At 43.5% G+C, this 14,422-nt stretch overlaps 1 protein-coding gene across 8 annotated transcripts in view; it reads right to left on the reverse strand.

Annotated features, from left to right (window-relative positions):
* MYO9B (myosin IXB) overlaps positions 1-14,422 on the reverse strand; it is a 157,614-nt gene that overhangs the window by 123,453 nt on the left and 19,739 nt on the right. For all 8 annotated transcript variants that reach the window (XM_044270264.1, XM_044270282.1, XM_044270246.1 and 5 more), the window contains exon 2: positions 3,466-4,347. In XM_044270264.1, coding sequence (XP_044126199.1) covers positions 3,466-4,293 — 828 coding nt within the window. In that variant the 5' untranslated portion in view covers positions 4,294-4,347. The remainder of the gene's footprint in view (positions 1-3,465; positions 4,348-14,422) is intronic.

A 14,422-nucleotide genomic window follows, 5' to 3' on the forward strand; every position in this document is an offset into this window, starting at 1 on the left:
CCAAACTTAAAACACAAGTTCGCTCAACACTACCTGTAACCTCTCCTGACAAGTCTGTTTTAGCAACTACTTGCATCCAGTTCTGCAGTATCTATTCTTATGACTGTGCGGTTCATTTATTATTCCTGTTAGAAGTTATTAAGTACTAGCAGTTTGCAATGAAGGTGCAGATGGATGTTACCAGTTGGGAGCGTGTCCCGGCACAGTCTGACACTGGCAGCACTGACTGAATAATGTCAGACTGTGGAGGGACACATCCCAAACTGGTGACACCCAGCTGGACCTTATCGCAAACTGCTAGTAATTCATTCATTATTCTTCTAGTAGGAATAAAAAAATGACACAACAGTCATAAGAATAGATGCTCCAGAAATCCTATTAAAAACAGGTCCTCTTTGAAGGTTCATTACAAATAAAAAGGACCAATCCTTGCCTTTCAGGATGAGACTAATTGCTTGCCACTTAGAACCCTGAGAACACATGTTAAGAGTGAAAGAATGCTTGCTTTGCATGTCTCTTAGGCCTCGTGCACACGGCCGTTGTGCGGCTGGGCATTGGGGACCGCAATTTGTGGCAGCCGGGACGGATCGAGACCCATTCAACTTGAATAGGTCCGTGATCCGTCCGCACAGCAAAAAAATAGAACATGTTCAAGTGAATGGGTCCGCATCCATGTTGCAGAGAGCACATGGCCGGTGCCCGCATATTGCGGACCCGCTGTTTGTGGTCCGCAATACAGCCACGGCCGTGTGCATGAGGCCTTAGGGACAGTAATCTTCCGTCTACAAATCATTAAATGCTCTCGTCAACCCCTGTGGTGATCTGCAAAATCAACATTTTCCCCCAGTAACATGAATGAAATCAGTATAGAGTCCAAGAGAAGCTGAAAGGGGCAGCGTCTGAAGCATACCAAGACCAAAAAGAAATTGAAAGATAAAATTTGCTTCATTTAAAACCAAGTAAAAGTCAGTGGGGGAGATTTATCAAACTGGTGTAAAGTAGAACTGGCTTAGTTGCCCATAGCAACCAATCAGATTCCACCTTTCATTTTCTAAAGGAGCTGTAAAAAATGAAAGGTGGAATCTGATTGGTTGCTATGGGAAACTAAGCCAGTTCTACCTTACACCAGTTTGATAAATCTCTCCCAATTTACAAAGCAGATTGCAACAGTTTTTGACATCAACTGTGCAAAAAAAGCAACACTTCAGCGGTAAAAAAAACCTCTTTCTAATCGCCCTATTTTGGTACCTGACAAGTGGGCGAGGTTTCCAATGTGTAGGCCACATCTTGCAGTTGCATATTGCTCCAGCTCAACATCAACAGCTGTCGGCTGACTCCCAGTATACGAACTCGACAGTACAGGTTATAGCCTTTCACTGGTGACCGCCTCTGTCAGACCCCTGTGGTGGCTTATCTTTCAGGGTCTTCAAATTAACATGCCCAAACCTCCTCTTGCCCGACATTAGATTGTCAGCTGGTACTGCAGATATTAGCGGAACGCTCACAGCCAGGGAGAAGGAGCTCAAGTTCTCGCAAGATTCCTTCTCCCTGGCTGTGAGCGGTCCGCTCTGATTGGATCGCGCTCACAGCCAGGGAGAAGGAGACGCCCACAGCAGAAGACTGTGTCTCCGCCCCATTGCCACGATAATGCTCATTAGAATACAAGGCGCCAAATCAACGGGGGGCAACAGCAGACAAACAGGGGAGCTTTTAAAAAAAAAAAAAACACACACACCATATAAACACAAGTGGGGGCCGCCCTACAAGGAAATACCATTATTAGCCTATGTTAAAACTGAAGAAAGGTCCTCTTTAAGAATGCCTTTACACACTGTAGATTTTGTTGTCGAAATTTCCTTGACTGAAAATCTGTTCAATTTACTTGAATAAAGCTTGCAGAAACCTGCCTCCTGCCACATTCTAATGAAAAGAACAAAAAAAATTTAGCTGTGGAAATTTCTGTAACAAAATCCAGTGTTTGAAGGCACCCTAATGGCTACAGTCTTCGGCCTCTTTCACACAAGAGTGATGGATTGGCTCCGGATGCGTTCAGTGAAACTCGCACCATTTTGCAAGCAAGTTCAGTCAGTGTTGTCTGCGATTGCGTTAAGTTGTTCAGTTGTTTTTTTTTTTTTGCGCGGGTGCAATGCGTTTTGATGCATTTTTCAAGTGCGTGATAAAAAAAAAACTGAAGGCTTACAAACCACATCTCTTCGTAACCATTAGTGAAAAACGCATTGCATCCGCACCTGCTTCCGGATGCAATGCAGTTTTCACTGAAGCACCATTGACCTCTATAGGGCCAGGGCTGCGTGAAAAACGCAGAATATAGAACATGCTGCGTTTATCACGCAACGCAGAACTAATGCGTGAAAAAAAAATAAATAAATAAATAAAAAAAAAATCAGTGCGGGTGCTATGCGTTCATGTCACACATTGCACCCCCGCGGAAAACTCGCTTGTGTGAAAAAGAGGCCTTAAGCTGGCCACACATTAATTTCGCACCAAACACCCAGATTTTATTGTGACTGACTGAATATCCAACAAGTACTGGAGCCTTCCGATTCTCAGCTGTTGGAAGAGATAAACCGCTGGTAAAGGTGTCCGACACCAGCATTCATGTTTAAAGGGCATCCGTCAGCAGATTTATACCTATGAAACTGGTCTAAGGGTACTTTCACTTGCGGCAGGACGGATCCGGCACCTTCCACCTTCACCCTGTCGGATCCGTCCTTCCGCTGTTTCGCCGCTCCGACCCCATTGACTATAATTCGGGACAGGGCGGCGCTCCGGCGCAGTACGGCAGTTCGCGGTCAGAGGCCGTCGGACTAAAAAGTCGGACATGCAGGACTTTTAGTCCGGTGGCCTTTCGCCGTGCACTGTGCCAGGACGGAGCAGCGGTCCAGCGAAACAACGGATCCAACAGGGTAAACAGCCTGCTGGATGCCTCCTGCCACAAGTGTGAAAGTACCCTAATACATTCAGGCATGTGTCCAGTCTTTTTGGCTGGAGATAAAACTGTAGCATGCTGCGGTTTTATCTTTGGCCTGATCAGTCAAAAAGACTGAACTGAAGACATCCTGAACGGATTGCTCTCCATTCAGAATGCATGGGGATAAAACCGATCAGTTATTTTCCGGTATAGAGCCCCTAGGACGGAACCCTAACAGATGCCTTCAGCTGCCAAGTGCCCATGTACCAGGTCAATCAGTTTTATAGGTACAAATCTGCTGACAGATGCCTTTTAAAGAGAAATCGAGAGAGATAGCTGAAAGCCATGTAATGTGTATGGTTAGCCTTCGTAAATGTGGACCACTATCTTATCTGTAACTAAAACTACCTATATCAAGAGCAATATGAATTGCAAAACATGCAATGTTTGCCAAGACGTGCAGATTGCATCTTAATACACTCTTTCTTTAGGTTGATAACAGAACATAGCGTATGTAATGTACACTATATTACCTCTAACACTGGTCCAGCCCCCAAGATGGTCCTCTCCACGCCACTGGCATAGCCCTTCTGACTCAGTGCAGTCAAACAATGTATCAGGAAATTGGTACTTTGTGTCTTCCCAGAGCCGCTCTCTCCAGAGATCACAATACACTGGTTAACTCTCTTCTTCAACATCGTATGATAAGACACATCCGCAATGGCAAAAATGTGGGGCTCCAATTTACCTAGCTGGTGGTTGTCATACATTTTGACATACTTTGGGTTATAGATAGGCAAAAATTTGAAAGGATTAATTGCTATCAAGATACTTCCTGCATAGGTGTAGATCTTTTGCTTTACAAAGCGAACTTTGAGGTTTCCTAAAATGGCCGACTCTGTAAGATTGGGCAAATTACATAAGTCATTGTAGTCCTCTTGGGGGCGGGGAAGAAATCCCCTTTCCACAAGCCTCCTAGCTGCTTCCTCTTCAGACTTGTGAGGGACATGGACGTATTTAATGGTTCCATCCTGATTCTTCTCTTGAAGCAGAAAATAGTATCCTTCTGTCTGTGAATGCCTCTCTTGGGCTTTGCGTGGCCAGAGCCGCACCCTATGCACTGGAGGGTCATTGGCATCTAGAACCCACTCCTCTCCTCCGGACTCCTTCACTTCAGTCAGAACATACGTTTTAGAGGCATCCAAACAAAGAGCAGCAACCGCAATTTTGATGACGTCGGCTGCAGACGATTCCTTGGTGGCCAAAACAGTGCAGCAGCTAGAGTCTTCTTGAGAGAGTTGAGAATAAATGTACAGATTGTACGGCGCCTTGTCATGGCTGGCGTCATTTTTTAAACTCATTCTGTGCCAGTCCTGGGTTCTGCATGCCGTGTTTCAGACAGCTGTAATCAGCATCTGAAAGGGAACAGAAAAAAAACCTTTAGTTGCATCTAGTGGTGGAACTGGAAGTACATGATCAAGTTACTACAGACATACTGTAAGAAGCATCACAAGGATAAGCCCTGTACATTTTGTCTACATATCTGTATTTCAGTTTGTATCCCAATGATATACTTGACGTGACTAATGGACAGTGGTTATAAAATTCATTTATATAAAAACTATATTTAGGGCTAGCCTAATGGCACCTAAAATGGTCACAAATGCCACTGCAGGGAAGATAATGAAAATACTGTAAATATTACTTTATTATAAACATGTTCCCAAATACCTTTCATTAGTTATAATGACTTGTTGTCTCTAGGGAGCAAACATTAGGAGAAATAAAATGGCCGCTGTCCTATGATCTTCAGCTGAATCTCTGTAGGAATGGAGCTCATGAGGAGACATGAAGTACATAGACTAGGTGTGGGATGTGGCTGATGAGCAGCTGCACTTGTATGCAGTCTCCATTATCACAGTCTGTGCTCTCTGTACTTCATGTCTCCTCATGAACTCCATTCCTACAGAGATTCAGCTGAAGATCATATTAAAATGTATTCAGGATCATAATCCCTGACAAGCACAGCAGAGAGGGGGATAAGGCAACTCTTTGGCTCAGGACGGTGGCCAGTTAAGGCTACTTTCACACTAGCGGTTTCAATTACGCTATTGAGATCCATCATAGGTTCTCAATAGCATGGGAAAATGCTTCTGTTTTGTCAATGGGGACAAAACTGAACTGAATGAAACAGAATGCACCAGAATGACCCATTGACTTTCAAATGGTGTTCATGACTGATCCATCATGGCTATAGAAGACAAAATACAACCGGATCTGTTCATGACAGATGCATGCGGTTGTATTATGGTAAAACAAAGCGTTTTTTGCAGATTCATGATGGATCCAAAAAAGTGCGTTAGTGCGAGAGTAGCCTTATTTCTCCTAATGATTGCTCCCTAGACAAAACAAACCACTATAAACTAATAAAAGGTATTCTGGAATATATTTATAATAAATATTTTAATTTTCTTAATAATCGGAGAATCCCTTTAAAATCCAGGCGCCCATGAGATTTTCGATCCTGGAACGCTGATGCAAAGTCATAGATTTAAAACATACCATAATCATGGGAGGTTACTGCAGGTCATTCATTTAAATGTATGACTGTATGCAATAAGCTCTACTGCAGGTAGTCACTACAGTCAGTCCACAGTTTAGTGGAAACAAAATTACAGTCATCCAGTCTAAAGCCAACTGTAAATGCTTTATTCTACATGTACGGCTCTGTTCACATCACATTTTTTTTGCCTACATCAGAGGTCTATGTCAAGAGCACTGAAGATAGCAACGTATCCCACTGTATAGGCATTCATTGGAATATGGATCCCAAACAGTCCTCTCTTCTTATGGCACAGGTGTCTCACAGCCACCCTCAAACACAAACCTCACTACCCTCTGAGCTCTTGCTGTGGACGGTTCCCAGGGGTTCCCTTGCAGCAGCAGCTGCAGGCTCTGTCCACTTTCTGCTCCAGCACAGCCCTATGCTGCTTAGGGAAGCTCCAGAGACCTTATATGGACAGCTATGGCACAGAGCTGCAGGATTCAAAGAGGAGAAGAAGATCTCTGAATTCCAATGCTCTGGTAATCTCCCTACTGCTTTGCACCATTAGAGTACTTCAGGAAGGCCAGCCACTGCTGAAAGAGCAACCCAACGGGTGGTAACAGACCAAGCGTCTGGCCAGGACCCTTTTGCCACGATCTTTGCCCACCAAAGTCTATGGAGCACAAGGGCTATGACTTGCCTGCTCCCAGGTTGAACAGTGATGTCATACTGGGAAAGGTCCATCACAGGAGCGACAACAAACACTTAACGGAGGCTAGTAACGGATGTCAAGCAATGGTCGATTACGGATGTGTTAAACTGTACATTTTTTTTAAGTGGACTCTGTGGAATGGAACCGTGTAGTTTATTACACTATTTGGAACCTTTTTTTAAATTTTGGGGGTATACCGACATGTACCGTCCAGATGGAGGTCAAAAGCACACTGTGATGGTCTCTTTAGAGAAACAGAAGGCTATGGACATGTTTATGTTGTGGGCTTTTCCAGTGTACATGCTAAATGTGTTAAGATGTGATGAGATTGCCTAATAATGCCTAAATTTTGAGACTTGGGAGCCAAATAGTCATTTTTATGTCCAGTGTGGAGGCCTGTAAATGACTTAAAGGGAACCTGTCACCTGGATTTTGTGTATAGAGCAGAGGACATGGGTTGCTAGATGGCCGCTAGCACATCCGCAATACCCAGTCCCCATAGCGCTCTCTCTCTTTTTTTTTTACACAATAAAAGATTTGATACATATGCAAATTAACCTGAGATGAGTCCTGTACGTGAGATGAGTCAGGGACAGGACTCCTCTCAGGTTAATTTGCATATGGATCAAATCGTGTCATTTTATTTTTTTTACACACTAAAAGCACACAGAGCTATGGGGACAGGGTATTGTAGATGTGCTAGTGGCCATCTAGCAACCCATGTCATCAGCTCTATACACAAAATCCCGGTGACAGGTTCCCTTTAAGCAGTGGCAGTACTCCTCACCCAAGATGTGCATTAGGTAGTCGAGTGCACAGCAGCACAAGCCATCTGCTAGTAAATGTGATCACATAAAGCTCTCCTTTCGGTTTGTTACAAGTCCATCTACATGTATTAGAGCAGGGGTCAACAACCTCTGGCATTCCAGGTGTTGTGAAACTACATCTCCCATCATGCACACTTGCTTGGCTGTTCTCTAAACTCCCACACAAATGCAATGACCATGCAACTGTATCTACCTCTTAGGTGAGTGGGGCAACCCTTTCAACTTCTAGATGTTCACAGATCTGGAAACAGAAAGTAGTAGGATTTGGACAGGTATTTCTAGAAAACCCACTGTAAGAATTACTGGTACTAAAGATTATACAGTACACATGTACTGTAAATTCTGCCAAGACAGAAAAGTGCCTTCTGTTCCTGTCTGGCCATCTACTAAAGCACTTCTAGTATAATAATGTATCCACAGCCAAGTACCAAAAACTATTTCTCCCTTTGGCTATAGGGTCAGAAAGCATTGGTGGAGAACAAAGCAGGAATAGAGGATTCCAACTGTTACCAATGTACTATAAAATGCTTTCCAAGGAATTGCCTAAAACATACTTCAAAGTGCTTAAGCAAATCAAGAGTCCAACTAATACGTACGCAAGGCCATGGCAGTAAAGTAGTACTAAATTAATGGTGTCATTACAGATGGAATGTGTGGGGCTTCATCAAGACTAAGAACAGCTACCAACACATGGATGATGGGAACCTGTGTCAAACCTCCTCAGAAAATGCGGACCTACTTTGTAGGAGAATGAAAAAGAATGGCCAGTATAACAGTGTATGTGGTCAACTGAGTTCTGGTCTTACCACAAATGAAACCAGTCCTTCTGATTTAAAATATCAACGGGACACAACTACGGCAAGTTCTTCATACCTCCACCGGCCATTCTGTAGAGACCGAGATGGGTACTGTTGTCTCCAAGACAACCCAAAGACTGCTTAGGTCTCTAGAGGTACAAATCTGCAAAACTTTTCTACAAAAAGCCAGTGCTGAAAATTATAAAATAATAAAGTCAAAACTGACACCTAATGGGTCAAACTTGGAGATCATAAAGTTATATAGCACAAATGTTAAGGGGAAAGGTACGTTATCCACGTAATGTAAGCATTCTGCAAGATAGAAAAATAAAAGATCCATATATGCAAAAGTCTCTTCCATGCTCAAACAAAACGGCCACTAGGACCTTAGAAAACACATTCTCTAGAAGCATCAGGAAATAATTCTTGTGACGCCAAATTACAGAAGACATCCTGCCAGACTGACTCGCTGCCAGGTCATGCTTAGGTCATATTAAATTATGAATAATTCTCTATAGCTAGACAGAATGTTAACTAAATAGAGTCTAACACTTAGCACATGACTAACTCCGGTCAGCATTAGCATCATCATTACAGGGCTTGTCCCATTACAAGAACCTATCCCCCTATCCACAGCATAGAGAATAAGTATCTGATCGTTGGGGGTCTGATCAGTGGGAAAGTGTCCGATTGTCAAGCAATCAGTGACAGGACAGCACACAGGACTCCCAAGTATAGAAAGAGGAGAGGTTTACATTTATAAGTTACACATTTTACCTTTCCTCATGGAACTGTACATCAACCTGCACAGCTCCTCCTGCTCTATATAACATGCTGCCTGCAGATTGCCCTGCATTTCAGTGTGATAGGTTCACTTTGAGGGTGATGTCTGATTCTCGAGCTAAACCAATTAAAGAAAGCTACTCACCTATTCACCAGCATGCCATTCCAGCACAGAGGGTCCTGTCTTTGCCGCTTTTAGTCTCTTGTGGACTGTAAGTGTGATGTCCTGTCCGAGGTCCCTTGCACCGCTGTAGCCATTCACTGCCCTCTGTGGTTATGTGTCCTCAAGCGCTACATGATCCACTCAGGGATGCGTCTCAGCTAAGGTCACTGAATGGCTGCATTGATGCATGTGACCATGGACATGTCTTTATCTTTACACTTCTGGTCCAGAGGGCACTGGAAGCAGCGAGAACAGGATCCTCAGCACTGGAACTTAAAAAAAAAAAAATATTTTAAACCCACACTGGAACTTAATTGATTTTTTAGCTTGGGGTTCAGAGAGCTCCTTTGAGAAATAAATTGAGCACAAAAATTGGTTTCATACAACGTGCACCAGATTTATAGAAAATGTGCCATTTTAACTTTTTAAACTATGCATGATGGATCTTAGAAAACAAGAATTATACATGGCTATTATTGTATTAAATTTACTATTGGCTTGTGCCTTCTTTAAAGGGAATGTGTCATCAGAAAATGACCTATTGTTTAAACCACGTTTTTATGTAGAACATATTTAAGAAGTTTGAGACATTTAATTTTCCATGTCACTATTTATATTAGAAATCCTAAAATCATGGCGATTTTACACTAGCTACTAATAAAGCCTACTAATGGATGCCCTTGGTCTGTACAGTTTACATTTAATCATCATCATCACCACAGGTGTCATTACAATGACAGATAACACATGAGCCACCATTCACAATAGGTTGAATGTCGAACTTATATACTTCCCCTCCCTGCACAATGACCTCTACACAGGTCACAGAACATGCCTAGAAAACTCTCCCATAAAAGTCAATAAGGTCACTTCCTGTCCAATGTGTCCACGGCCCACAGTCTCTGCAGTAAAGCACATCTCTAAAAGATTGATAAGAACAGCTCAGACAAGATGGCTGCCCCCAAATAATCATGTTCAGGAATAAATTACACTACTCACAAAAAGTTAAAGGGGTTCTGCACTTTGTTTTAACTGATGATCTATCCTCTGGATAGATCATCAGCTTTTGATCAGCTGTTTGAGAAGGCAGCGGCGCTCCAGCAGTGCAGTGTCCTTCTCACCGTTTACCGCCGGCCCACTGACATCACTACTAGTATCAACTAGCGTGGGCGGGGCTAAGCTCTGTTCACTTGAATGGAGCTTAGCCCTGCCCACGCTAGTTGATACTAGTCGTGACGTCACTCGGCCAACGGTAAACAGTGAGAAGGCCGCGGCGCTGCCTTCTCAAACAGCTGATCGTCAGGGGTCCCGGGTGTCAGACCCCCGCCGATCAGAAGCTGATGATCTATTCAGAGGATAGATCATCAGTTAAAACAAAGTGCAGAACCCCTTTAAGGATATTTGGCTTTCGGGTGAAATTTACCGAAAAACATAAAAAGTTCAGGCTTCAGTGATATTATTATAGCAGGAAAGTAGGGCATTTAAGTAGAAGCATGCAATAGTGATTTTCTCATCTCAAACAATTTATTGAAACAAAAGCCAACACCAGTGGTGGGTATACCCCCACAGAAATGTCAGTGTCTCAATAACTTGTCATGTGGCCTTGAGCATCAATAACAACTTGACGACTCCTCATGTTCACAAGTCGACTTATTGTCTGCTGGGGCATGGCATCCCACTCTTCATGAAGGATGGCCCTCAGGTCATTGAGGTTCTGGGGTACAGAGTTACGAGCCTCTACATGGCAACTCAGCTGATCCCAATCCATTTGAGGTATCCCAGTCTTCAGCAGCCGTTCCCTAATGATGCGACCTCAATGAACTGGGGCATTGTTGTTGAAGATGAGAACAGAGGGCCAGTATGTGAAGGTGAAATGCAGAGTCCTAGACTGTAATACAAGAAATACTGGATTGGGCAGTATACACTAATTGTTAGGCAGAAGCTGATATGCCCTGAAGTCAATGAACATAACCACTAATCTTAAGACTGGCACTGCACCATCACAGATAATGTCAGAGCCACGACTGCTGGTTTATAGGATAGCCAACATGCCTGGGTCCCCTGACACCAGAGACCAATAACAGGTAGGTTGAAGTGGGAATAACATCTCATTTCATGTACAAAGGGGGCACTTTACAGTACAACTGAATAGGCAATTCAGAATGCCGCTATAGAAAGGATGGGACACTAAAAAATAACACATCCTATTGTCTGGTGTCTATGGCTCCTGTGCAAACCTATGCGTCTCCGTGGGTGCAGACTACAAAGAAATAGTCCAATTCTGCAGGGACCGAGGGAACAGACAACGAAGTGTTTTTTTTTCTTCTTTTTTTCTTTTTGCAATACAGTAGTCTATAAACTGTCAAAGCAATTGACCAATAATTTATCAGTCTGAAATGGCATTATGAAGAAAACTAGTCTTCTCAAATACAAATTTGTTGCCAACCACAGTCCTAAAATTTCTTCATACTAGAAACGGGTAAAATAAATTAAAAATAGGAGAAGATAAGCCCATTTAAAGGGTTTCTACCACCAGAAATACTGTTATGTAGCTGTCTGACATTAGCAATGTTTTTTACCTTTCTCCCTGCAGCCGTTTTGGTTAAAAAAAAAAGCACTTTTATTATATGCTAATGAGTCTCTAGGTGCTATGTGGGCGTAAAAGCAGCACCTAGAGGCTCCGTCTACTCACGCTTTATCCCGCCCAGGTCCCCTGTTCTGCCCGCCCTGCTACTCGATTGATAGCACAGTTCGCAGCAGCGTTGACGAAATCTCGCGCCTGCGCCGTTCACTTCTGTCTTCAGGCGCAGTGAGGAATCCGGCACCAGGAGTTAATCATTCACTCACTGCACCTGAAGACAGATGTGAACGGCGCAGGCGCGGGATTTCGTCAACACTGCTGCGAACCGTCACATCAATCAAGAGGAGCAGGGCGGGCAGAACAGGGGACCTGGGCGGGATAAAGGGTGAGTAGACTGAGCCTCTAGGTGCCGATTTCACGGCCACATAGAACCTAGAGGCTCATTAAGATATTATAAAAGTGCTTGTTTTTACCAAAACGGCTGCAGGGAGAAAGGTAAAAAAAAACAACACACTTATGTAGTGCCGACATGGGCGCATCGTTAATGTCAGTCAGCTACATACAGTATTTCTGGTGGTAGAAACCCTTTAACATCAAGTTTTTGGGATCCACTTTCTTGTACAGTCAAGAAGATGATAGGACTTTTTAAATTGTTTTTTAGCACCCTATTGGGATGTGAATATGTGATAATTAGATTGCTTATACCATAGACTGCAATAGTTTACCATTAGGCTACCTAGTTCAAACGGATCTGTTCAGAACAGATGCAGACTGTTGTAGTATCTGAACGGATCCGTCTGTGCAGATCCATGAGGGATCCGCACCAAGCGCGAGTGTGAAAGTAGCCTTATTAAGGTCGCACATGCTCAGTTTGATCCTTCAACTGCCTCCTGAGCTGTGATAGGGAGAGCTGAGAAACGTCCCCTGTGATAGGGAGAGCATGGACACGCCCCCTTAGCTGCAGCAGAAAAGACACTCCCCTTGAGCAGTCATCTTGATATAAATCTAGCAGAGCAATGAATGGGGAGATCTCTGGATCCATGTGCAGTACAGGGCTGGTTCTAGCTTTGTTAGAAAGAGGTCATCGTGTACTAAATGGTGGCCGATTTTCATTTCTTACATTATTCATGGGAAAACCCCTTTAATAGGACCTTTACTAGGTAGGCCTGGGAGCTTTGACACTGCCTCTAAATGACTGCTCAAATGCCATGATAAATTGACCATGGCATCTGAAGGGTTAAACATTGATGTTTAGTGTTGTCTCCAATCACAGACACTACTGATAGGTGTCTCCTGTGTAAAACAATGGGCACAAGCTACTGGCATCTGAACAGCTCCTAGGTGGGCACCATACATAAAGACTCGACATCAGCCGTACATGAACGATGCATGACGGGATGGGGTTAAAGGGAAGGCATCATCAGACAATGACATATTTACATTTTTAACTGGCCATTAGAGGAGAGCCAATTGGTTGATACTTCCTGCTTTATGTAGCTCTAGTGTTGAGCAAACTTGTGTTTTAAGTTCAGCATCTAAAGTTCGAGTTCAGGTTATCGAAGTATTCCATTATGGATTCTAAATTCCGTTATGGTCCGTGGTAGCGGAATCCATAACGGGATACATCGATAACCTGAACTTTAGACTCCAAACTTAAAACACAAGTTCGCTCAACACTATGTAGCTCAATTGGCAACTTTGTGTGTAGATTGGGGCAGGATGAGCAGAGTTGTCTCAGTATTACTGGAGGGTTAATGATTAAAGCTCGGCATAAACATTAAAGTTGGGCAGCACGGTTGCTCAGTGGTTAGCACTGGTATCTTGCAGCGCTGGGGTCCTATGTTCGTATCCAACCAAGGACAACATCTGCATGGAGGTTGTATATTCTCCCCGTGTTTGTGCGAGTTTCTACGGGTACTCTGATTTCCTCCCACACTCCAAAGACATACTAGTAGGGAACTTAGATTGTGAGCCCCATTGGGGACAGCTTGATGTCAATGTCTGTAAAGTGCTGTGGAATATAGCAGCGCTATACAAGTGAATAAAATAAATAAAAATAGATAAACAATGGCTAAACCTGCCTACCCTTGGTGGCAGATGTCAAGGTAGATTAGGATTGGGCAGTCCAATTTCACACCCAATCTTTTTATTCTCTGTGGATTAAGCTACTGCCATAGGTGTCTGCGCGTATCTTTCTCCACCTCCCCATTCAGAGTACACACACGCATGCTCAGCTGAACTGAGAATGCATATGTATGGAGAGGTTGGGAGAGAAAATACTGGGGCAATAGTTATCATAGGCTGGTTTCATGTCATGTTTTGAGCCTTCGATCAGAAGTGTATATCTCGAGGACTCAAAATGCATACCTCTGATGGAAGGCTCAAATGTATCCTACTGTATAGGTAAACATCCCCCACACAGTTCCTCTCTATAGCACTGAAGTCCTACCAAATTATTTTGCAGAATTGAATAAGCAGCATAGCCCCAGGGGATGAGGCAAAGCCTCCAGCTGTGCTGCTAATAGTAGAAGGGGTTATAAACAGTCACAGCAGGTCTCTGAAGCATCAGTTTAATGGAGGCTAGTGATGGATGTCATACAGAGGCATACCTCACCCATAGGCTATTCTAGCCTCCATTAGACCGATCCTTTTGTTTACAGTACACTGCAGGATTGAATAGCGCAGTCTGCTCCACAGTAATGACGTATACCAGCCAGACAGAGGTCAAAAGGATGTTCTGATGGAGCCTTATACAAACGTTTATTGTGTATGTCTGGAGGACCCCTGATGTACATGCTAAATGTGATGTGCACCCAGCCTAATGTTTACACCGTATTGTACTCCTGTAGGCCTTGATCAGCCAGGACAGCATTTTTATTCAAATATGGAGAGAATAAGAGGAGTCATTACATTATCATTCAAGGTACTTCTGGAGGCCTAGATAAGGCAAGAAAGCAAACCTTTACAGTATACACATAGATAAGGCGCTGCGTGCACCTAAACTGTTCCTACCTGGTGTCCAAGAATCCTAACAAGTGTTCATAGAGCGATTATCTGCCGGTGTCATTGTACCACCGATTAC

Source organism: Bufo gargarizans, chromosome 1, assembly GCF_014858855.1.
Source record: "Bufo gargarizans isolate SCDJY-AF-19 chromosome 1, ASM1485885v1, whole genome shotgun sequence".
Taxonomy (NCBI): Eukaryota; Metazoa; Chordata; class Amphibia; order Anura; family Bufonidae; genus Bufo; species Bufo gargarizans.